The following is a 24,687-nucleotide window of genomic DNA, read 5'->3' on the forward strand; positions in this document are numbered from 1 at the left end:
CTATGTAGTTACTAACTATTCTCTATTTCTCTTGGTGTGTTTTTATAGCCATTATGTGCTAGCTATGCATATGTATACAGTCGGTATGGAGGGACACATAGTTTGATTTCAGTGGCAATTGTTTTCTTTCTCATTTATTGTATTACTGTGTAATCATTAAGATTAATCAATAAAGTTTTTAATCGTTGACTAATTTCAGTTTAATTTAAGTTAGTATTCTGTTTAATTGTAATTTATGGTTTTCATTCTTAATAATATTGAAATTTGAAAGTATGGTGAGGAGTTCTCACAAAGTATCATATTTCTTGATCCAAATATTCCAACAATTGGTATCAGAGCGCATGTTGAATCATCATCAGATCAGAGAAGACGAACTTGTGACGGGTTTAATAACTCAGACCATACTTGCGACAGGTTTGTTCGAGTAGAGTTGCAAAGATTCAAAACGGTTGGGTTCTGCGAGTCAACCACACAAAAATTAATCGGTTGGAACGAGTCTGATCAAGTGAAATTAAGTTCAAATCACCTACGATAGGTGTTGAGTTACCCGAGCGATTCGGAGTGTTGCGGTGCGATACCCAAGAAGAGCGAGTACGGTGTAATACCGGTGAAGAACGAGCCAGAATGGAGAATTTATACATGATTAGGTCCTTGGCCAATCCTTTATATCTCAAGAAAAGATATGATTCATGGGTTGTGTAGTAAAGAATGAGACGTACATTTTGCCTCTAGTTTTAACTCAAAGATATGTTGATCAGTGCTACCAAAGGTAATACAAACCGTAAGGAAGAGGGAAAATGCATAATTAATCTTAGCTCTTTCTAAATATGATAATTGAAAAGTAGTTCATCTAGAAAATTAGATATTGATGGAAAAACAAAACATTAGCGAAGCATGAAACGTCAAGGAAAGAAAAGCTACTTGAGAACATGCAATGCTTTTGTAACAAACATGCAATTTAAACCTAACATACATTAGAATTGCATCAAACTCAAACGTCTCTAATGTAAAACACGTTTTTTTATAATAAACAACCAACGATTAAAACAAGTTACCTTTTACACCTATAAATATTGGTTTATAAGAAGAGAAATTATCACAAATATTACTTTACAAAATGGAACGCAATTCCATAATTTTAATTGTGTTCATCTTTCAAGTAATCACCAATGATATTAATCTCACCATGTCTCAGTCATTCAAGAACGACAGGCATGTATGCAGAGGTGGTGATTTCAAAAGCGCCTCCATTCAAAAAAAACCGAGATTCTGCATTGGACAAACTCTTCACGTTACTTAATAATTCTAGCAGCTATGTTTTTCAGCATACCGAAGTGGGCGACAAACCTGATGAGAAAATTAGCGCCAGCTATTTTTGCACCCCCACCTCAAAGGGAATTTGCGAGTGTTGTTTAAGGAACGTGGTCAAGTATCTTAAGAAGAACTGCCCAAAACAAAATGAAGTTGTGGCGTGGGACTTCTACCCGTATCATACTTGTATGGTGCGTTACTCTGCGAGCCGCAAAACGTTATCAGTGCTCGATGATTGGGCTTGGTATGACAGCCCACACCCAACTTTTGTAAAAGCTGTTGACTTAGAGAAGACCATGGATAGTTTAACAAGTAAGTTAAAGGTGCAAGCAGCTGGAGGAGGTGATGCTCTTAAGAGATTTGCGACAGGAACTACAAATTATGACGGGGAAGAACACGCGTTGTATGTGGTTGTGCAGTGTACTCCTGATATATCGAAGGAGGATTGTATTAAATGTTTATCCAAGGCAAGTATTGAGGTCCGTAGTTGTTGTACTAAAAAACTCCGCTTTGGAGGAATGGCTACATCTACCAACTGTTACGCATGGTACCATCATATAAGTTTTTTCGGTGATGTTCCTACTAAGTTTGACAAAGAGGTATGTAGGTGAAGTTAATGTTTGGATTTGATGGTACAATAATGTGGTTATGAATTGAAGAATCAAATTATTATGTGTATTTTCTAAATATTTATATTAAATTAATGTCGGAGTTAATGTCAGTCGTAAGAATTATTTTTTTACATTAAGCTACTTTTCTTAACAAAATTCTAATTGTTCTAAATCTAGAATTAAAAACTAAATGACTAATTAAATTCAACGGTAAATGTCATTGATCAAGTCCAATTCAACAATCAAGGTCAAAGATCAAAGTCAAGTCAACAGTCAATTCAAAAGTACACATCACGTCATTAGAGCATCCACAAGGGTGGATGAGAAAAAATAAACTAAACACGCAATATCACTGTCACATCAGATTTCTACCCATTCACTTTTAAACATCAAAAAGGCAAAAACTCTTATATTACCTCTAACACTACATCCACTTTTAAACACCCATATATTTCACATAATCACCTACTTTTATATTTTCTTTCTACAAACTAAAATACTTTTATAAGTATCTTATTTTTTATTTCATATTATTTAAAAACAAAATACGTTCTCATAAATAATTTTACATAAATAATAAAAGTCATATAAATAAAAATTTAAAATTACATAAACAGGAAATAAAACAACCGCACGCAAACATAAACTAAAAAAGTTACATAAACTAATTTTAAAAAATCTACCTCACTCAAACCGACTATTGGATTAGTGTTTGGAGTCGTGATTGGGTTGGTGTTTGGGATTTGTAGTGGGTTAGCATCGCTAAGCAAACACTAAAAGAGATTGTTATCATTCGTTTTGTGATAGAAATGTAGAAGTTGTGAATTGATAGAGTGTTTAGAGTAGTTTATATGAAGAGCATCTTAAAGATTTATACAAAAAAAGATGGTTACTGTTGCTATTAAAGTTGAGAAAAAATAATAACAATATTTTATTAAATATTTTACCGTTTGAAAGTAGAAGCAAATAAAAAAATATTTTTTAATTTAAAAAGAAAGATAATTAAAGTGGTGGTTGGAATTGGTTTTAAAATATAAATAAAAATTAATTTCATTAGACCCACTTGTCATGTTTCGTTCCATTCAGTTTTGTGAATATGCTCTAAACTGAAGATAACCTCCAATGCATTTATCCTGCTCAGAATTCTAAAAAATGTCACGTCAGAACTATGGTACAACTTAACACCTACTCTACTCTAAGTCTCTAATCCATACGCTCAGTTCTTGTGAAGCTGTATATTGCTTTTTATTTTGTTATTAAGATAGTATTTACTTTTAACTTTAGTATTATTTGCTTTATTCAAATAACCTTTTTTTAATAAAATTATTTATAATAATTTTATGATATGTTATTTGAAGTCATTTTTATTTTTTATAAGGAAAAAAATTTATCGTTTACGGTAACGAATATAAATATTTATGTGCGATCATCGAATTAAAACTTTTTGTTCCTCCACTAGAATCGGCCCCCAATTTAAAAGTTGAAGTTCCGCCACTGGAAGTGAAGCCATCTCTTGTTCAAATTGAAAGCATTCAAATTTCAAACTTAAATCCAGTAACACTGAACCTTGTTTAAATCAGAGATGAACTCGGGTAACATCGTAGGTGAAGCGGTAAAACTTCTTTCTTTGTCAGTTGGCTGTTACATTTTATTTACATTTTAGGAGCTAGCATCAAGCTCTCACTTGAGACCACACTTATTGTGCCTTTTAACATAACAAACCGGATAACCGAAGCGACTCGAAAATCAAACTGAAATCGAATCATTTTGAAACCGATTATGTAGAATCCGGTTTGGAACCGATTGAAATCGTAGCTTCGGAACCAGTTTGTAATTTTGTCCACCAAAACCGGTTAACCGAACTGAAACCGGTCAAAAACCGAAAGGAAACCGATCAAAAACCCAAACCGAAACCGATCGTAATCTAGTCAAGAAACCGTTTCAACCCGAACCAAAACCAGTCTTAAACCATCTTTGACTTTTGTTGACCAAACCAAACCGGTTTCAACCCAAACCGGTTTTGAATTTTAACCGGTTTGTGCATCTCTACATCCCACAATCATATTTATAATATGCATTTGCTTTATATTAAAAATTATCATATTGTTTAGTTTTTCATAATTTTATTACTGAATATTTTTGTCATTAGGTAAGGGTAACAGTTGACGGTTATAATTGCTATAAAGCTATTAATTTTTCGCACCAACACCATCGTCATCAACTTACTTGTTAGGGCATTCACAATAATAGATTTTATGATGTGTTTTCAGTGTTTGTTCACATCATCCAATTTTATCTATTGTATGTGGATGTAATTTTTGGCAAAGGATCTTGTAGAAACTACTTTTTATATGAGAATAGAATAGTAGGAACTAATTAAGAACCAAATAAAATTTAATATATAAAGGTAAAGAGCATTATCGTACTTCGTTAAATTTTTAGTCAAGTCAAGTTCTATATTCATGCATGGATTTCGATCGGTTACAAACCAATCACATATTTCATTGTAATATCTAGTCTTCGAAGACTTCAATACTTAATCATATGTTCAATAAAGCAATGGTTGTAATTGAATATCCAATTAAACCAGGTGAGGTTTTTAATTTATATTTTATTTTGTTTATTTTTGTCGAGAATTTTATTTTTAAACAGCCAACCAAACTTTATAAAATAAAAATAAAACGTTACAAGCAAGATACTAGCAACGACCAAAACAACCACCAAGCCACCAAGCGTACAACAATACAAGACAAAAAACCAAACGAGACAAAAACAAGACCACCTACAACATCAAAGCTTAAAGCCCCGCCACATCTCCCAAGTAAGACTCGTGTTTTTTCCCCGATGTTTAACCCACAAGTAACTAAGCGCCTTAATTTCGTCAACCACATTATTAAGAATTATCGGATTACCCTCAAACACAAGAGCATTCTGAGCACTCCAAACACACCAAATCGTGGTCAAACAAACTGCATAAAAGGCCTTCGCTTTCCGCTTTGAAAAAGACGTATACCGATGCATCTCCAGCAGATCTCTAATTGTGAAGGCGTATATAGATGGGACCTTACACCAAGTTGAAACAACACTCCAAACAAGTTGAGCTAAACGACATGAAATCATTAAATGTTCAGCCGACTCTACCTCTTCTTCACAAATAGGACACACCGCCGATGACAACTCGGTTTTTCCAAATTTAGATTACCCGACCCATTTATATGTTAGGGAAATTTTATCCATAAAATTACCAAGTTTATCGAGTAATTACTATTTTGTTATTATTTGTTTATTATAATTATTTAATTATCAAAATATAACTATCAGTTATATACATATTTCACCCTAAACAAAAATTTTAACCCACTTTGTATCCACATTTAAATTATAGGGACCAATATGAAAAATGTGATTAAATAATTTATTTGGATTAAGGACCCAGCAGCCCAAAACCGAACCCATTAACCCAGACCCGTTTATGGTTAACCCGTATAAACAATTGCTTGTCTTGAGCCGTAATTTTCGAACTATCTTTGGAATTGATCTTACAAGCTCATTAGTACGTGTATTGCGAACTCACCGACACGTTGAATTAGGAAAACATGATCTATATTATACGAATTGACATATTAACCTAACCGGTCCTCACCCGTTTAACAATATACATGGTATCGATCATATTAACCTAATTAATCATACCCACACCATCTCTCCTTCATCGTCGTCAATAACCCTAAACCTAATTACATCATAGCAGCTGCAAGTATCGTGTTCGTGAATTAGGTTTGGCCGCCACTGCAACCCGTCGCTCGTTATCAATACATCTCGATTATAGGTAATTGATTCTTGCTTCCAGGTTGTTCTTCATCGCATGACAGTGACCCTAACAATAATCAATCGAACCTATAATGGATTAACTAAATTGTGATTCTAGGGTTATATGAATTTGGGGATAAACTGGTAATAGATATAATAAATATTTCTTAACATTTAACTAATTGAGCAGCTGGCTCGCATGGCTGATGCGTCTTGGTTGGGTCTATGAACTGGTCAGGGTCGCGGGTTTGAACCCTCCCTGACCTAGTTTTTGTTATTGATATTTTTTATATGTTGTAAATGAAATTCAATTATTATAGTTAATATAAATATTTAATAAACATTATTTTTTTTGTAACCGACATTCTTGAGTTAATCACGTTACAAGCTTTCTTGTGTGTGTGTGTATATATATATATGTACTTGTATGTGTTATGTTTTTTTTTAGCGAAAATATAGTAAACATGTTTTTAACGCGCTAAATATACTTTTATCATTTAAACTCGTTAACGATTCATTTATATTTTTTTTACTCAAATATTATATCTCAGTCTATAGTTAATCAAATCATTTTATTTAGTTCGTATATTTAATTATATAACCAAATACTATTAATATAAGTATATTTTATAATAAAACTATTTATTTTAAATTATTTCATTTATTTATTTTATATTATACTAAGTATAAGAAATGGTGATTTTATAAATAAAAATAATCATCTTATAACTAAAAGACAAACAATGTCAATGACTTTATAATAAAAAAAATAGAAATCCATCGATCAATAAACATCCTAATCCCAAATATAACTCAAATCACATCGAAACTTAAATTCATTATACGCGTTATCTCATTTGTTAATAACTCATAATATTAAATCATGTTGAATCATCTATAATTAATTTATATTATCCTATTTATCTAGGAATCCTTGTCGGTGTATCCCGAAGGGTTCATCATTCTCACGTCATTTATATTTCGCTCATCCGATCAGGTGAGTAATCACTCCCATATTTTACTTGTTTTCAAATGTTTTGGGGACACCTGCATATCATTTATCAAATTATTTATCTATCATCTATTATTCAAAACCGCGAATGTTTAATCCTTGTGTGTGTATATCAGTTTATGCCTAACTTGCTATTTGCTTACTTGAATCGCATTCGGAGAGGTCCAACATATTCTCAGTCTAGTATGATCATACGACCTCGTAGTGGCCGGCGTCCGACGCATTGACAATGGTTTCACCGACACCTCATTTTTGGTAACCAATGCCCATTCTCATGGCAACGGTTTAGCCCTTTCTTTATGTTTGATTGTTTGTGTATGTGTTATGGTTTAACTGTTTATCTCACATGAACAATTTGCATCTTTCTTTATATATTATATATACTATTACTGTTGTGTCTAAAACTGGTGTTTTACTCACTCAACGTGTGTTGTTGACAAAAATATATTTTATACACATTTGCAGGTTATCAGCTTGGTTGTTTAGCAAGATGGAGATTACTTAGAGATGCCTTTTAGGATACAAATAATTAATCATTGTTGTAGTTTCTTTATATTTGATGTACTTAACTGTAATTGTTTCATTTAAATAAATTAAATAGATATTGTCATTTATTAATCTTGCTTGATAGTAACCTTTGAAAAGTTGTGAGCAATCAGTTCGCCCCGACATTTCCGCCTTAGGTTGGGATGTGACAACCAGACTTACTTGTTGGTATTCTAGCAAGAGGTTTCTTAATTCACCTACTTCCTCTTGTCCCAACGGTTGACGACACCAATCCCACCGACCACAAATTTCATTCTCATACATTAATAATCTATCACTTACTCTACACCCCTTCCTAGTCTCAAGAACAAACAACAGTGGAAATCTAAAACAAAAAGGCACTTCACCCTTCCAAACATCAAACCAAAAAAGAGTATTCATTCCATCTTTAATTTCCTTTTTAATCATCCTGGTCAGATCTAGACCACAATCATGCAGTTCCCTATTAATGTTTACAATTTGCTTCCATGGACTTGGAACAGACATTTTCATCGGAATAAATGACCACAACCTTTCCGAGTGGTGAATCGCCCACACAATTTTCCCCCAGAATTCATCCTTCTCATTTTTAAATCTCCACCACCATTTTGCAAGCAAAGCTAAATTAGGTTCTTTAAGAGACCCAAGACCGATTCCACCTTGGCGCACCGGCGCAACTACCCGCTTCCACGCCACCCAATTGATTTTAGAAACCTCCTCCGTTCCGCCCAAAAAAAAAATACACTCCTAATCCTTTCAAGCTTCTCAACGACCGCATCTGGTGCTTTAAATAAGGAAAAGTAATATGTCGGGAGAGAATTAAGAACCGATCTTATAACCGTTACCCTTCCGCCAATGGACAATTTTTTTGCTTTCCATAAGGATAACCTTTTGCGAAACAACTCTACCACCGGGTCCCAAGAATCCACCAAATTCATATACCTACCGACTTGTAAACCCAAGTAATTAAACGGTTATGAGTTGGTTCGACATCTAAGCAAACTCGTCATATCCAAACACTCCAGTTCCTCAACCCGAATCCCGTGTAGAAAACTTTTTGACAAATTGATTCTAAGGCCCGACGCAAGATAAAAACATCGCAAAATGCGCCTCAAATTTAACTCGTTTTCCTTATCCCATTCTCCAATAAACACCACGTCATCCACATAAAGAAAATGAGACACCAAAGGACCCCCCCCCCCCCACCCCGCAACACATCCCTTTATAAAGCCCAACTCGACTCGCCCTTTTCATTATACCGGTAAGCACCTCCATCGCCAAGACAAAAAGGAAAGGCGAGAGAGGGTCACCTTGGCGTAACCCTCTCAAACAGTCTAACTCTGGTGTTGGAGAACCATTTACAAGAACCGAAGCCCTTCCCCGCTCCAAAATCACCCGAATCCAACCCCTCCATTTACACAGAAAATTCACTTGCTCTAAGACCGACAACAGAAAACCCCCAATTTAAGGAATCATAGGCCTTTTCTATGTCCACTTTGAATATCATACCCTTTTTTTGTGATTTCTTCAGCCACGCCACCAGCTCGTTTAAGATAAGAGGACCTTCAAGAATACTACGGTTAGCTAAGGAAGCCGTTTGTTCCACCGAAACCAATTTCCCAATCACTTTCTTCAACCGACCGACCAACACCTTCGAGATAACCTTATTTAAACACCCAATTCGACGTATCGGACGAAAATCGCCCAACTTCATCGGATCTTTTACCTTTGGAATAAGAGCTAAGAACGAAGCAATAACCCTGAACGATAGCCAACCAATGTTACAAAATTCCTCAAAAATTTTCTTGAAATTAGCTTCGAAACAACACCAAAACTGATTAATAAATTTATAATTGAAACCATCATGTCCAAGTGACCGATCCCCATCACAGTCCCAAACTGCGTTTTTTACCTCCTCCAAACAAAACGGTTCCACCAACCCCAACGCCACCTCCCCAATTAAAGACCCAGACTCGAAACATCGAAACTGAGGTCTCACCTCGAGAGGCTTGGAGAACCTTGCCTGAAAATAGTTAAACACTTCGTCCTTTAAATTCGTCAGAGTAGACGTCCAGACATCATCTATCATTAAACCATGCATCCGATTTGAGGAAAGATTTGCATTTAAAATCCCGTGAAAGTAACTCGAATTGTCATCCCCATCAATTTCCCACTTGACGTGTGCCTTTTGCCTCAAGTCCTTTTGTCTAAGACCATCAGCATCGTTTATGAAATTCAAACAATCTAACCTTTCCTCCAATTCCGGTTCCGATAGCGGTCTCTGTTCAGCAACCCCATCTAAGACTATAAGTCTTTTCTTTTTATCTTCATATATTCCATTCTAGCAACCATACTAAGAATCAGCGGCTTATGGTCAGAACACCCTTTAGTCAAGACATTCAATGAAGCGAGAGGCCAATAACTTTTAAAATCATTGCATACTAGAACTCGATCAATCTTACTGAACTTGCCCCCCTGGTCGGACACATACATATAAAACCAACCCCTCATACGGTACTCCTCGAGGTCCACCTCATTTATAAATCTGTTAAAAGCCTCAGCTCCAGAGGCAACGAATTCAGAATTTTGCCTCTCCGACGAATCCCTGACCTCGTTAAAATCTCCCACTATCACAATTACCCGAACAAGACCACTTGTTTTTCTAATAAATCAACCCACAACTCCTTTCGTTCGCCCGGGTCATTCGGAGCATAGATGTTGAACATGTTTACCGACTCCCCCGTTGCTCTAAGGTGCCCCGAGATTATCATATATCTCCTATTTTTGAAAACCCCTCCTTTAATGAAAAAAGATGGATCCCAAACACACAGTAAGCCCCCCGATAGACCCCGAGAATCAACTTTCTCAAAATCGAAAACCGTACGCCCCCAAACTGTAACATCCCGTTTTCTAGTTTCGGTTAATAAATGAAAATACAAGTTATTATGAGTCGGGCTAGTGTTGGGTTAAATGGATATGGGTTATGAACTTGGGTTATGAAAGAAAGAGGAAAAGACCATGGGTTTAAGCCCATGATCCATAATTATATAAGACATAATTACCCAATTAATTTCATTACACACACATTGTATACACCTCCCAAAACACACACTTAGCTCTCTCTCATATTGCTCTCTCCCCCCAGCCGAAATCACCAAGGAAAACCGATCCCGATCTAAGGTAATGATAGTATGATGTTGTTTGAGCTTTAACCCGTTAGATATGGTCACGAAATAACGAGCCGACACCGTTAAACCGTTTAAGTTACGAGATCCGGGTGGAATAGGGTATAAACCAAGACTAAGATGAGCTTAGGGATCGCCCTAGCTCAGATCTGGATCGAACGGGGCGAAAAACGGTGAAAATAAGGTAAGTGTATTAACTATCACATCGAGTATGCACACAACCCCGAAAATATAATAAGGAAGTGGGGCTAGAAACTCACCTCAATGCGGTTGCGTTCACCGTTTACGGTTATTCCCCTCTTTAGCTGTGCACGACTAACTGTATAACAATTACGCATATTAATTACTATCACTATCCATATCGTATTTCTAGTCCAATTATAACCCTCAATGAACGGGGGTCCAAGAGCAGCGCCCCTGGCAGCGGGGTCTAGGGGCGGCAGCCCCTAGCAGGATCCAAGGGGCAGAGCCCCTGGCTGGGGTCGAGCTGCCAGGTCAGCTTGGAAAAATTTTATTTCTATTAGCTGTCTTATCACATTTTCCATTAGCATTTTGAATCATTCATTAATTTGCTACTTTAAAGTTCAAGGGCTTCTTTGTAATTAAATCATTCTTTTTCTAAGTCCAGGGACTGTTCTTGTCATTATTTTAAGCTTCTAATTCGTTACATTGTTCTTAATGAATCGGGTTGTCATACGAACTGGTTCTTGTAACGAATTGAACCCTCTAACGAACTGGACTCTTAACGAATCAGTCCATAGCGAACCAGTCCAGGCAACGAATCGGTCCATCTAATTTGTTATCTTCTTCTAACGAACTGGCAATACGAATCAAGGGTAATTCGTTACCATTTTCCCTTAACGAATCGGATACGAACTAGAGCTAGTTCGTTATGCTCCCTTACCTCGTATCACCCTTTTCCGGCGCCGCCGCCGGAAAACTTTTTCCAGCGAATCCGCGGTTTTCCGGCGGCGGCGCCGGAAAAGGGTGATACGAGGTAAGAGATGTCAGGGAATGTTCTGACATTCCCTGACCTAACCCTAGTTCGCTAACGGGAATTTATCGAATTACAGGTGATTCGCTAACTGATTCGTCTAAGGGAGCATAGCTTAATTTACTTATCTGAAAACGGCGGAGCGGTGCTCAGATTGTACTCCAGCTTAGTCTTCAATTCAATTTACTCAGAGATGGTACAACGAACGTAGGATAAAATCGAACACCATAGATAGTATCGCTAAAGGGGATCATCGATGAACATTGATTTCACGAGTAGAAGATCTGGGAGAGAGTGAAACCTAAGGTGAGTTGTTGAAGTAGAGAAGAAGAAGGGGTGACATAGCTTTCTGGCAGTAAGTAAAATAAGCAAACACCAAACACGTATTCTATAAATTAATATAGTATATTGTAACTGTTATAATTGGAATTCGGATGGGCTTGCAACGTGTAGCAAAATAAGTGGTTGATGTAATGAACAGTTCCTAATGTGAGACAACGGCAAATTGCCTTTTAATATATATATATAGGGGGAGTGATATTTTGAGAACTTGATTAGTTTAATTTTGGACCACACATTTAATTAAATGAGTTTGAATATGTGGCTGAGATTAAATTTGATTAAAAAATAAATTAGAAGAGAGAATAAGTATTTTTTATAATTACACAAGTTTAAATGTTAGTTACACATGTGTAATAAGTCGATTCGGTGTGTAAAAAATTACGGTAATTTCTTGTACATTACTTACACTTACGTATTACACATGTGTAAAAAAAATTCAAAAAAAAAATGTTACGTTGAGTTCTTTCAAGTTCTTAAAGCTCAAAGCGGTTCTCAAAAGAAATCAATCATATATATATATATATATAATATTTCTTCACAATCATTGCTTTTATTTTCTTATATAGTGTTTGTTTAATGTGTAGTTGTAAATGTTATTTTCTACATACTTAGTGTTAGTAGCGAAAATATGGTATCGGTATTGAACACAAAAATGAAGACGAAGCTATAGAAATTATGTTTTTGGTACTAAACACATCGAAAACGGAGAAAATCCCGGTAGAAAAATTAATGGTGTTGTTATGGACACGAAAAAGAAAATTATGGTGTCGGTATTAAACATGAAAAAGAAAATTATGGTGTTGGTATTGAACACGAAGATCAAGTTAAGAGAAAAAATTATAAACTTTTTGTGTTGTTATGATATCACATACGCTACTATCATAAATGAATATCTTGAAGATTGTGTAGAAATTTAAAAACGACTTGTTCAAATATTTCATATTATTCTTAATTTAGGTCATTTGGATTCCTCAACTTTGTTTGTGATTTTGGTGGGATAATAATCAATAACTCTTCTATGGGTTTAAATATTGGAGTAAATTGCCCTTTCTTGTATTTAAAATGCCAAACACTTTCTAAAATAATTAGTAATTAGATCTTGAGCGTCAATATTGATTTATGTACGACCATGATCTATTCTCGCAATTTCAATACAAAACATGTTTTGTACCATATCCACACTTAGGCTATACATAATGGCCGTCAAACTTGGGTGATGAGGGGTGGAACACCGCCCCCGGGCTACAAAATGGCGAAATGTGTGTGTGTGGGGGGGGGGGAGTGTTTTGTCGCCCTTTATGACTTTTGTTTTATTAAAATTATAATGTTTGTGTGTGTGTGGGTGACACACACACACACACACACACACACACACACACATATATATATATATATATATATATATATATATATATAGGGGAAAGTGAATATGGGGCTGTTAAGCACCTAAGCTTACTTGTGAAACCATCAAAACTACGTAGTTTTGATTAAATTATTAGGGGTGGGATCTAGAGAGAACTCCTCTTAAAGAGAGAACTAGTAAATAATTGTTTTTAACTATTTAAAAAAAAATTATTTTTGGACTTTTTTTATTTCCTCATTCTAATAAGATGATATTGATACTAAAAAAAAAACTTATCGGTGTAGTAATGTAGTGCATATGTGCACTAATGCTTATTGTATATATACAATAGTGTTTCATTGCATATAATACAACACAATTGCATTATCCAATGCACACTATTGAATATATGCAAATACGGCACTAATAATTGTATGCAAAACACATTATCGCATACATGTAATACAACACTAATGCACATATGCACTATATCGATTTTTTTAATTTTTGTATATAACATAACACTATTGAAAATAAACAATACAAATAACTATATATATATATGCTATTAAACACTATTTCAAATATCAAAATGCACACTATTGCACATATGCATTATAAAAAAAGTCGGTGTATTGCATATGTACATTACTCGTTAATTTTTTTATTTTTTTTATTTTTATCTTTTTTTTTGTGGTGAAGAATAACAACATATAAGAAGAATGAAAGAAAAAAAAATTAAAAATATTTTTTTAATTAAATTAAAAATACTTCATAATTAGTTCTCTACTTCTCTCCATAAAATGGAGTTCTCTCATGATCCTCTCCCTATATATATATATATATATATATATGTAGGGGAGGGTTATCCTAAATATAAGTAGTTTCTTAGAAAAACTAGGAATAATCATAGCCATTGGATCATATTAATCAACGGTTGAGATTTAAAATTACCAATAACCAACATAGTTTCCTAGAATTACTCTTTCATCATTATAACCGACATAGTTTCATAGATTTGTTCTTTCACCATAATTTGTAATGTCAAATGTCAAAATTTTTGTTGGTTCTTACAATTCCTAGGAAACTTCTTATTCTTATTTGAACCATGTTCTATATATATATATATATATACATATACATATATATACATATACATATATATATACATAGATATATATATATATACATAGATATATATATATATACATATATATATATATATACATATATATATACATATATATATATATATGTATATATATATATACATATATATATATATATATATATGGCTACAACACCATTACAACCCTAAAAAAAACTTATCATTTCCTGACTGTGCGCCATATGTCAATAGTTGCCCCATTTTGTAACTCTCCACTACACATAGCCTAATAATCATGTGGTCACTAACTATTCTCAATCCTTTAGTCATTGTAAATGACTAACCTTCATCGCCTTTAGTAGAAGATAATCAAGAAATTCATAGATTATTAGGATTTCAATCCATTGAAACTATACCAGCTGTATCTGTGTCAGTTTGTAAAATACTCTATCATTGTATCCATGAGTCATGACTTTTATAAGTCAGTCGTTTGTAAAATACTCTATCAACCAATGTACAAATAAAAGTTTTCTTGTTTTCTAAATCTATTCTACTTTGATTGTAGAATGTCTGGACAAGAAAATAACTCAGATCGTGATGAAGCTTCTGCACAAAGAAGCAATAAAACCAAGACAACTCAGGAAATTCCTAAGTAGTTAATCAATAAAATGCAGGAGATGATCACAAATGCAATGACCCCACTCATCAAAGTAGTAAAAGAAAGGTCAACAGACAAGAGTGAATCATGTCAGTCTAACAAAACATCAAAATTCGAACTCGTCGAAATCCTTCAACCCATCACGAAGAAAGTGTTCATAGTTCAAATGCATAGGATAATTTCAATCGAAATTTCAATAAAAAGTTGAAAATTGAAAAATGGTGATAAAGGCGCCAATACAGCTTTGCGTTGGCTCGAAGAAATGGAGCCAGTTGTCATCATCGGCAAATGTACCGAAACGGATATGATTCAGTATTGCTCTCAAAAGTTCAAGGGGGGAGCATTAGAGTGGTGGAACAATCTAGTTATATTAAAGGGGAGAGAAACATTGTACCAACGAAGTGGGAAGCATTTAAAGAAATGGTACTACAAAAGTTCTGCCCGATACATGAAACAAATTTGATCCAAACCAAGTTCCTAAACCACAAGGTGGTTGGAACTAATATGAAAGAATACGATACTAAATTCCAAGAGTATTGTAGGTTGGCCCACAACTAGTAACACTAGAGTCCAGCAGGGTAACCTGATATATTTGGGGGTTAGCAAGAGAGATCCAAGACATGGTTAGGTCTCATTTATCTCATATCGCTGATTCAGCAATGAAATTGGCTGGTTATTTGAAGAAAGATCTCATCCTCAACTAGGAAGAAGACAAGAAGGGTGAGATAATAGGTGACAAGAAAGGAAAGAAGGATACTCGTTTCAAGGGTAAGTGTAACACCCCGGCTTAAGCGAAAACACCTGAGTGTGACATACATATTGCTCAAAGTAATGGGACACTATTAAGTGACAGTATTATCATTAATTAATTTAAGCATCAAATACACAAGTTCGAAGATAAAGAAATACAAGAAAAACAAGAACTAACAACTTGTTCATTTATTAATATAACCCAAGTTCTAGTGTCTTCCCCGATTCTCATCCTCTATGAATTGTACATGTAGCATATATATATATATATATATATATATATCTAATAAAGTCAACTAAACGAATAGTTAGTTGAGTTCACACAAGTTTTGATATAAATATGTAAAAACCATACAATTCAATGAAACTTGTGAAATAATAGTGCAAGTAAGGGTTCTTTACACTTGAATCAAGGTCCAAAGTTTAAAGAATAAATGAAGGTAATTTCCCGTTAGTACCAACCAACGTACTCAGATTGGGGTTCCTTTTCCACTCGAAACACGGTCCTGAGTGCAAAGGGGGCGTATGATTATACTTATCGAAGAAATTCATGCACGTAATCATGAGAAAGTAACAAGTAACACACAAGTCCATGATATGAATTGTAATTTGAAAAATATGAATAAATAAGCAATTGATTTGATAGACTATATATACGCTACCCCAAAAATATTTAAAAGTGTAAAAAGGGGGTGTGAGAAACTCACATTGATTAGTGAGTGAAAGGATTGGATGTTGGTGTGACTTGATTAATCCTAAGCATGATTCCCTAAACCAAAGTTTAGGAATGTGTTTTAGGCTAAGGGTAAAGAATACTAAATGAATAAATGATAAGATAAAAACAAGGAAAAAATAAAAAAGGAAGAAGAAATACAAAATCAGTTTTTAGACAAGAAACTATTCTGTTTTGTTTAGGTATTTAAAATATCAAACAATTTTGTTATAAATCAAGACTTTTCAGTCTACTAAATTAGAATGTTTTGAACAAATTTCATTTAAAAAGTTTTGCAAATTCATACCCTAATAGATCAAAACAGCCATGTAAATCAAAGGGTACGAATCTGCGCATTGTTTATAATATATTGATTGCGAATTCATACGAATGAATTGAAATGCGTAACAATACTTAATAGAACCATATTTCAATGAAGTTTATCATAGAATCCCGTATTGCACTTTTTCAGTTTTTTTATGAAAAAGATATGCCTCTTTTTTTACGGCTAGATCTAATGTCAAAACTGAAACATTGCTAGAAGCAATGTTTTAATGATTTTAAAAAGGATTTTGATGAAATAAAATTATGGACTTTTATGGATATGATTATATAAAATTTATTAGCATATATCATCAATATCCTTGGGTCCTTTGAATAAAATATAATGATTCAAAATCGAAAAATAAAGATGTAAAAAGGTTTCAAGTGTAACCTTCCTGTAACTGATCATCTCCTTGCGTTCTTTGTCTCATCCACCCTATACAACATGGTATACGGATTATGTGGATTCCTAGAGATGATTGTGTTATGGTCATGTGACCATTTGATTAACTAGTGTGAATAAGAATTAAAATAAACAGAAATAAGATTAAGAAGACTTGAATAATTAAAATCCTACATTTTAAATGGAAAAATAAAGAAATAATTCTCTTGAACTTGTTAAAGAGTGGTGTAAATAATGAAATGATGGGGGGTATGTTCTTATTTATACTAAAATGAGGAGGTTACTCTTAAAAATATTTTAATGATAATATTGATTAGGAAAGTGATTTGAGGGAGCAGGTTTGACCAAAATTTAAATGATGTAGGAAGATACTTTTTATCTTAAAAAAATTATTTTAGGTAAAAATAAATGTGACATGACTAAATTAAAAGGATGTACTTTTGTTATGCATCAATAATGTTACTTGTGTTATATTTGAATAAAGAAAAATTATGAGTGTTATAATATTATTTATATATATTAGTAACAATTAATATCATAAAAGAACTTTAGAAAAGAAAAACTATTATATACGAAATATGTAACATATGAGTATATATATAACAAATCAAATCACATATAATAATAAAATGGGTCAGTTTAACGAATACAATACAAATAATAGAAATTGACGAATGTCACATGAATACATAGAACACATGAAAGAAATTGGATATATATGTATGTATGTATGTATGTACTTGTATATATATATTTTTAAGAAAACTAAAAATTTAATGGGTTGGGTTTTCGGGTTTGAAAATTAACGAATGTTACAGTAAGGACATAGAGAGAAGAAGGGTAAGTTTCACTCCTTCAATTGCTTTTTTTAATCTTCTCACATCTTAATTTTCTTTACTTGTCTTGCCCTTTTCTCTCTTTTTTTTGTTTTTCGGTAATCGTTCCGACAGAAGCATTCCTTCTCGTTTGCTTTTTATTTTTAAGAGATATCATAATCTAGAAGTATGACATGTTAAAATGGTTTTCGGTCATGACTAAGGATGATATTCGATCGGTGATGAATGAATTCCACATTTCTTGGGATTTGAACAACCGAAGTCTAATAAGCCAATTTATCCATTACCCAAAGGAAAGTTCTCCGTTTACATAGCGTTATTTATGGTTTCTAACTGTCGGGGTTCCTTTCAGTAAGTTTCTGTTGAGGGTTTTAATGTTCTTCGAAGTTCACATTTTCTAATGTCATCCTTTTGCCCTTACCCATGTTTCACATTTTGAGGTTCCCTATCGATCTTTGGAGATGGTTCTGTGTATGACCTATTTTAAGGCTTTTTACCTATTGAACCACTCCAATCATTGTTTCATTTTTGAAAAAAATTCATTATGTAGTTTTGTCTACCCATCATCGTTCGAACCTTCGCGACTGTAAAGGTTGCTTATTTTATCTCGATGATCTGTGTCTTCCCAGCGGCATAGAGTGGCGATCTCTGGATCGTGAATTCTTAGCCGATGAAATTCCTAAGGAATCCGACCTTGATGGAATTTTTTGTGATTTGTTAAAGTCAAATCTTTGAGATCTAGAGCGTTATCCATAGGTTATTCTGTTGTGGGCGAATTGGTTTTCTGATAATACTATCCATGTCATGGTTGTGGTTGATAAGGGTTAGTATTATTGTCTTTCCTCCTTCTATTTTGTTATTCTCCTATAACTTTGTTGTCTTTGTTTTATTTTTGCAGAAATGGATCTACATATTGTGCCGGCTAAAGAAAGCATGGGATGTCGATGTCAAGGAAGTCCCCCTAGTGAAAGGTGATGTTCCTTTCTTGATGCAGACCGAGGGTGCGGTTTCTACCATCAGGCCCTTTACTAAACCTTCTATTGGTGAGACTTCTCGTGTTGTGATTCGTTCTTCTCAGAGATCGGTGGATGCGACTTCTCAGGCTCCCACTTCGAGTATTCAATCTATAGGTCCTCTTGTGGAGACGCTACCATTGACTTATCTTGTGAGCAGTTCTATCCTACTGATCAAGTTACCGTAATGTTTGAAGCTGGTTTTTCCCATGCTGAGCCTGAGGCGGATGTGCCTGATGCTTCTTCGGCTAAGTTGAAGTCGAAACGGGGTTTTGTGTTTTGCTGGAAAGGCTAGTGCTTTTGAGGCTCCTCTTCCAAAGCGGGTTACCCGCTCAAAGAAAGCTATGCTTGATCCATATACCGGCACACCCTTTGAGGTCACTTCAGCCACTATTCAGGTATTCATCCTTGTTTGTGTGATATTCGTGAGGTATACCTTATTTATTACGTAGCGATTGAACGATTAACCATTTATTACGTAATGACTGGGCGATTAAACAAACGCTATTGAATATGACCCGCATGCATTGGTGGGCTATATATAAGCGATATATATATATATATATATATATATATATATATATATATATATCATAGTAACTAACATACTAATATTAAAGCCCTAGTATGTACACAATCGCTTAAACAAAGAGATTTTCGTTTAACAATACGCAGTGATCTTAAACGCAAATGTTAGTACCAAAACAAGCATTGTATCATCCTTCAAGCCTAAAAATACTTATAAAACACTTATTTTAGTTTTATGAAACTCGTGAAAATATTTTGGATTTTTATAACGAGTTAGTACGTTTTACTTAATTTGCAAAATGTTAGCCAAAAAACACTAGTTTTCGCGCAGTTTATCACATCCGAACTAGATTTCTTGCCAAAAACCAAACCCGAACTAAATTTGGACTCGGGATTTCACGTATGGCATGCAAAATGAGGCAAAAGAAGCCAAAAGAGGGGCCCAATGGGACCCCCACCTTATGGTGACCGCAAGTACGGGGTCCTACCCCTTTTGATATTTTTACAAACCTAACCACCTTAAAACTTGATATTTTTGTCATAAATATCTTACACAACTTCTTCTCCAGTTGATACTTCATCTCTTTCGCCAAAAAAAATCCAAGGTAAGATCAATTTTTCAAGAGTTCTAGGCTTATCACACCCCAACCTAAGGCGGAAATGCCGGGGCGTGAGCTGATTTTGACGTAGATGTCGTACTCTAATAAAAAACAAGTATTTATGAAGCTTAAATTCCTATAACTAGTATGGGTAAGTAAGGTCGTCTCCACATGGAATCATTGGAAAGTGCAAGTAAAGTGTAACATCCCGAAATTTCTAAAGTAATGTTTAATATATTATATTGTCGGGTGAAATAAACGAGTTAGTGGAACGACAATAATAATAGCAAAATATGAAGACTAAGTTGGATAATTAGATGGGATTAGTTATGGACCAAAAGGAAATATGGGCCTTAGGTCCATGGGCTTAAGGGAGTATAAATACCCCCTTAAACCCTAATCCTTTCCATTCCATCCATCTTATCCATCCTAATCTCTACACACTCAAAAACACACACATACTTCCTACACCATATACGGCCGCGAGCTAAGGAGCAATCCGTGACCAAACCGAGCCTATAACTTAATAGATCTTGAGCGTGCAAGCAAGATACAAGATTTTAGTTCATCACCAAGCTAACCGTAACCTTAAAAACACGTAAAGGTACGTCCTTTATCCTTAAAGTTTACGTTTTTATGAACGGTTATCCGTGAAACTCGAACGTAGCAAAGATCGGGTATAAACGAGTATTAAAGTAGAAAACTTGACGTTAAAAGAAACCTAATGAATCTATAAACCTGTACGGTTCGTTTAAAGAAAACCTTAGATCTAGTGTTGAACGTTTTTAGCTTAAAGGTCCAAACTTTATACTTTTCCGGGCCGAGTTTTCCCCGATATCAATCATAGAAATGTTCACTGGGTTGTTTAATATCATTTCAAGGGGTTACACGTTAAAATGAAGATGATTATGGGGGTTAAGGACGAACAGTAGCCGCTGCTGGGCAACTTTGCCTGCGGCTAAGTTCGCCTGCGGATAAGTTTGCCTGCAAGCTAAGTTCGCCGAGCCTTAACTTCGCCTGGCGATAAGTTCGCTCAATGCTTAACTTCGCTTAATGTTAAGTTCGCTTAACACTAAGTTCGCTTACAGTAAGTTCGCTTAATGTTAAGTTCGTGTAGGTTCCCTGGACGGATCACACGAGATATCGCGTTCTACTCAGGTGCGGAATCCCTGCGTAGATCGTTACGAGTGTAGAAAGAAAATCAAACAAACACGATACGATAAACGAACACGTTATATTGATAACCGAACACGTGATACGATATCACTATTACAGACTCGTTAACCAAAACTACTAACAACTATCACACGATTCACTGAACAACTAACTAACTAACCAACACAAAACAAGCCGTAAACTCTATATAAATACACGACAACTTCGCCTGATATGTTCAGGCGAAGTTGTCCATAACTTCGCTTGTTCAACAAGTTCGCCTTGGCGAACTTGTTAACAACTTCGCTTTAAACAAAAATATAAATAACATTACAGACTCGATTACAGACACTAGACTATGAACTACTGACATTTATGCACCAACAGACTCCCCTTTGGCAGTAGCTTCATATCTTGATCTTTAAGCTCTTGTCTTGTAATCCTGTATCTTCACGCATGCACTCCTTCTCTAACACAAACTGACACGACTCTTTGATACTTCCTCGCTTCATCCTTCCAAGCAGGAATATAAAAGATTTTCTTCTCATTAAGCACCTTCAGATCAGCTTGCGATAAGTTTACCAAATCCATCGGATCGTAAACTCTAAGGAGCTCTTGTTCATCCTCGTCTTCCATCACCGCCTCTGCTGTCTCACAATCCACGTACCACCACTTTAGGTCCTTAAGCACATCCTTGGGCATTAGCTTCATCGGTACTTCTTTCAGGCACCGGATCGGTCTATACTTCATTACCATCCAAGGTTTTCCATCAGTTCTTAGACCTCTATCCTTGTCCTCAACAAGTTTTCCCTTTTGTGGCTTCAACAGCTCAAACTTCTTCTCTTTTATACTCTCTCGCCAAACAATTTTCTCAATGACTCTAGCCATATTATCTTCACTTCGATAGATTAACCCCAATCTGGATAAGTCTTTCACTTCACATTCCGGCAGTGTATTCAATGACCTTAACATTCTTTTAAAATACTGAACGCCGTCATACCGTTTGAGCACAAAGAGCTTCAACTGCTCATCATAGATCCAACAAATAATCCCTTTCTTCGCTTCAGCATAGCCTTTGATATTATAATTCTTCTTGAACATGGTTGGAACAGCAGGCTTTTTAGTCTTAATAAACCAATGAGCATATCCTTCTTTCCACCTAGGCTGCTCCTCCCACTCTGTCTCATCATTCTCCATCTCAGTACCAATATCGGCTTTCTCAACATCTGGGATCTCGTGTTCAACATTTTCTTCTACTATCTCACCCTCTTCAATCTCATCTTCAATCACAATTTGTGCGCCAATCTTCTCAATCTCCTCAATCGGCAGCACATCATCATCAAACATATCATCATCTTCTAGCATATCATCATTCAATTCTTTCAACGCATCTATCACATCATCATCATCATCAACCATCACCACCTCATCACCACCAACTGCACCTGCAGACTCCCCCTGAGCTGTGGAAGTCCCAAGAGCTTGAGTAGTTCTTGGCAACTCACCACCTGCACCTTTCGGTGCATTGGGATCATCGTCTCTGTTATTTCTCTTCTTCGTCCTTAACTCGTCGCCTCTACAGCCTGTCTCCCCCTGAGATGCCAAGAACTCCTTCATAGCATCTATAATACGCCCATGTTCAACCAGGAGGGACGACTGTAGTTGATTCTCTGCTACAAGGCGCTGAATAGCCTGGGTCTGGATAAAGTTTATCCTTGATTGCTCTGCCACGACCCGTTCAAGTGCAGCTATTCTCTCCGAGTCTGAGAGGGTTGCATCGAAATCAAACCTCATGTTAGATGTGTCTTGAGTATACTGAGGAGGGATCTCGAATGTAACCGGGACATCAGAAGCAGTTGTGGACGTAACCGCAGGTGGTATCGTGACCGACAACCCTGCAGTTGCAACGACGGTAGACTCTACAAATTGTGCCACCACCTCTGAAGGAGTAAGCGTTGGAGGTGGTAACGACACAATCTCCGGAGTAGTCGTCTGTAGTGTGATAGATGGGATGCCGACAGCTGATGTAGCCACCACGGGAACATCCGCAACGCTTGTAACCTGTACAGAAGTAGGAACAATCGACATACCTGACAGTGCGGATGGAGCAAAACGTACAACCCTTGAAGTCTCTCCGGCTCCCATACCTGCACCTGTCCTCTCCCGTCTTGAACGTCTAATCAGCTTGTGGATGTCTTCTTCCTCTTCTTCTGACTCACTATCATCCACCGTTCTCTTCCTCTTCCCCAACGTCCTCTCTCTAGTCACCAACATCCTTCTCGCCTCATCCATAACATCATCAAGATCTGAGTCAGCCACCGTCGTAGCTGCTCTAGTAACAATCACCTCCCGAACCTGTGCAGCAGAAACCTGCACTTCTTCTTGTGGATCAAAACGATCCATGTCGAAGAATCCTTGGCCGCCAAATGCAGCATCAAGGTCTACATCCTCCTCAGCCGACACCACAGGCACAGTAGGTACATCTCAAGTTCCTCCTGCCTGTTGTGGTTGAGGGTCTCTGAACTCGTCCCCCCGAGCTGGCACATACCCCGGGTTTATCAAGAACCCAAAGAGTGGAGTATGCCTTGGACGACGTTCAGGCTTGCTCCTCGCACTCGAAGTACGGCATTGAGCAAAGATACGTTTGCTCACACTATCCACGTATCTTATTGGGCGTCGTTGTGGCAAATTTGGAGCCACATGGTTCAAGATCATCTGGATGAATCTTGGATACATTATGAACCGCTCACGAGCCATCGCCCTCCTCTGTCTGTCGATCTCATAAAAGACCATCTGACTGAAGCTATAACGTTTGTTATAGGTCAGAGCAGTCATTGCAGACTGCATGGTCGCACCCATACCGTCAGTACCCGCCTTCCTCCCAGACATACACACAATCATGACGTGCATGAGGAAGCGCCACTGATCGAGCAGGAACCCCTTCCGTCTCTGGGTATCGCCCAATGGACCAGAATAGCCCATTCGTAGGAATGCTCCATCACGAAACGGAGCCACAAACTCCGTAGGGTCATCCTGTAGGTTCCTGGACGGATCGTACACGGGATGTCTCTAACAACGCAGGTGCGGAATCCCTGCGTAGGTAGATACGAGTGTAGAGTATGTAGAGATCGAACACACAAGCAATAAACCAACCACGTTATATTGATAACAAACACGTGACCCGAGGTCACCGTTACAGACTATGACACGTAACTCGGTTACTGAAAACTGAAACGAAAACCCTAAAACCAACTACTAAACTGTTTCGTCTGAAACAGTATATAAACACGACAACTTCGCCACAGGCGAAGTTGTCAATAACTTCGCTGATTCAACAAGTTCGCCATAGCGAACTTGTTGACAACTTCGCGCATTACAAAACAAACATAAACAAAACATAATTACATTACAGACTCGATTACAAATGCTAGACTATGAACTACTGACATACATGTACCAACAGACTCCC

At 36.0% G+C, this 24,687-nt stretch overlaps 1 protein-coding gene across 1 annotated transcript; it reads left to right on the forward strand.

Annotated features, from left to right (window-relative positions):
* The first annotated feature begins 1,214 nt into the window (after positions 1-1,214).
* On the forward strand, positions 1,215-1,922 carry LOC143565662 (cysteine-rich repeat secretory protein 1-like). Its single transcript, XM_077052564.1, has one exon. It carries the CDS (start codon positions 1,215-1,217, stop codon positions 1,920-1,922), a length of 708 nt encoding a protein of 235 aa, XP_076908679.1.
* Positions 1,923-24,687: the final 22,765 nt, after the last annotated feature.

This window comes from Bidens hawaiensis, unplaced genomic scaffold (genome assembly GCF_021521415.1).
Source record: "Bidens hawaiensis isolate Kalapana, Puna unplaced genomic scaffold, B.hawaiensis_p1.1 tig00022506_1, whole genome shotgun sequence".
Classification (NCBI taxonomy): domain Eukaryota; kingdom Viridiplantae; phylum Streptophyta; class Magnoliopsida; order Asterales; family Asteraceae; genus Bidens; species Bidens hawaiensis.

Coding starts and splice junctions, on each gene's coding strand:
- LOC143565662 (XM_077052564.1), top strand. CDS start 1,215: ATGTATGCAGAGGTGGTGATTTCAAAAGCGCCTCCATTCAAAAAAAAC.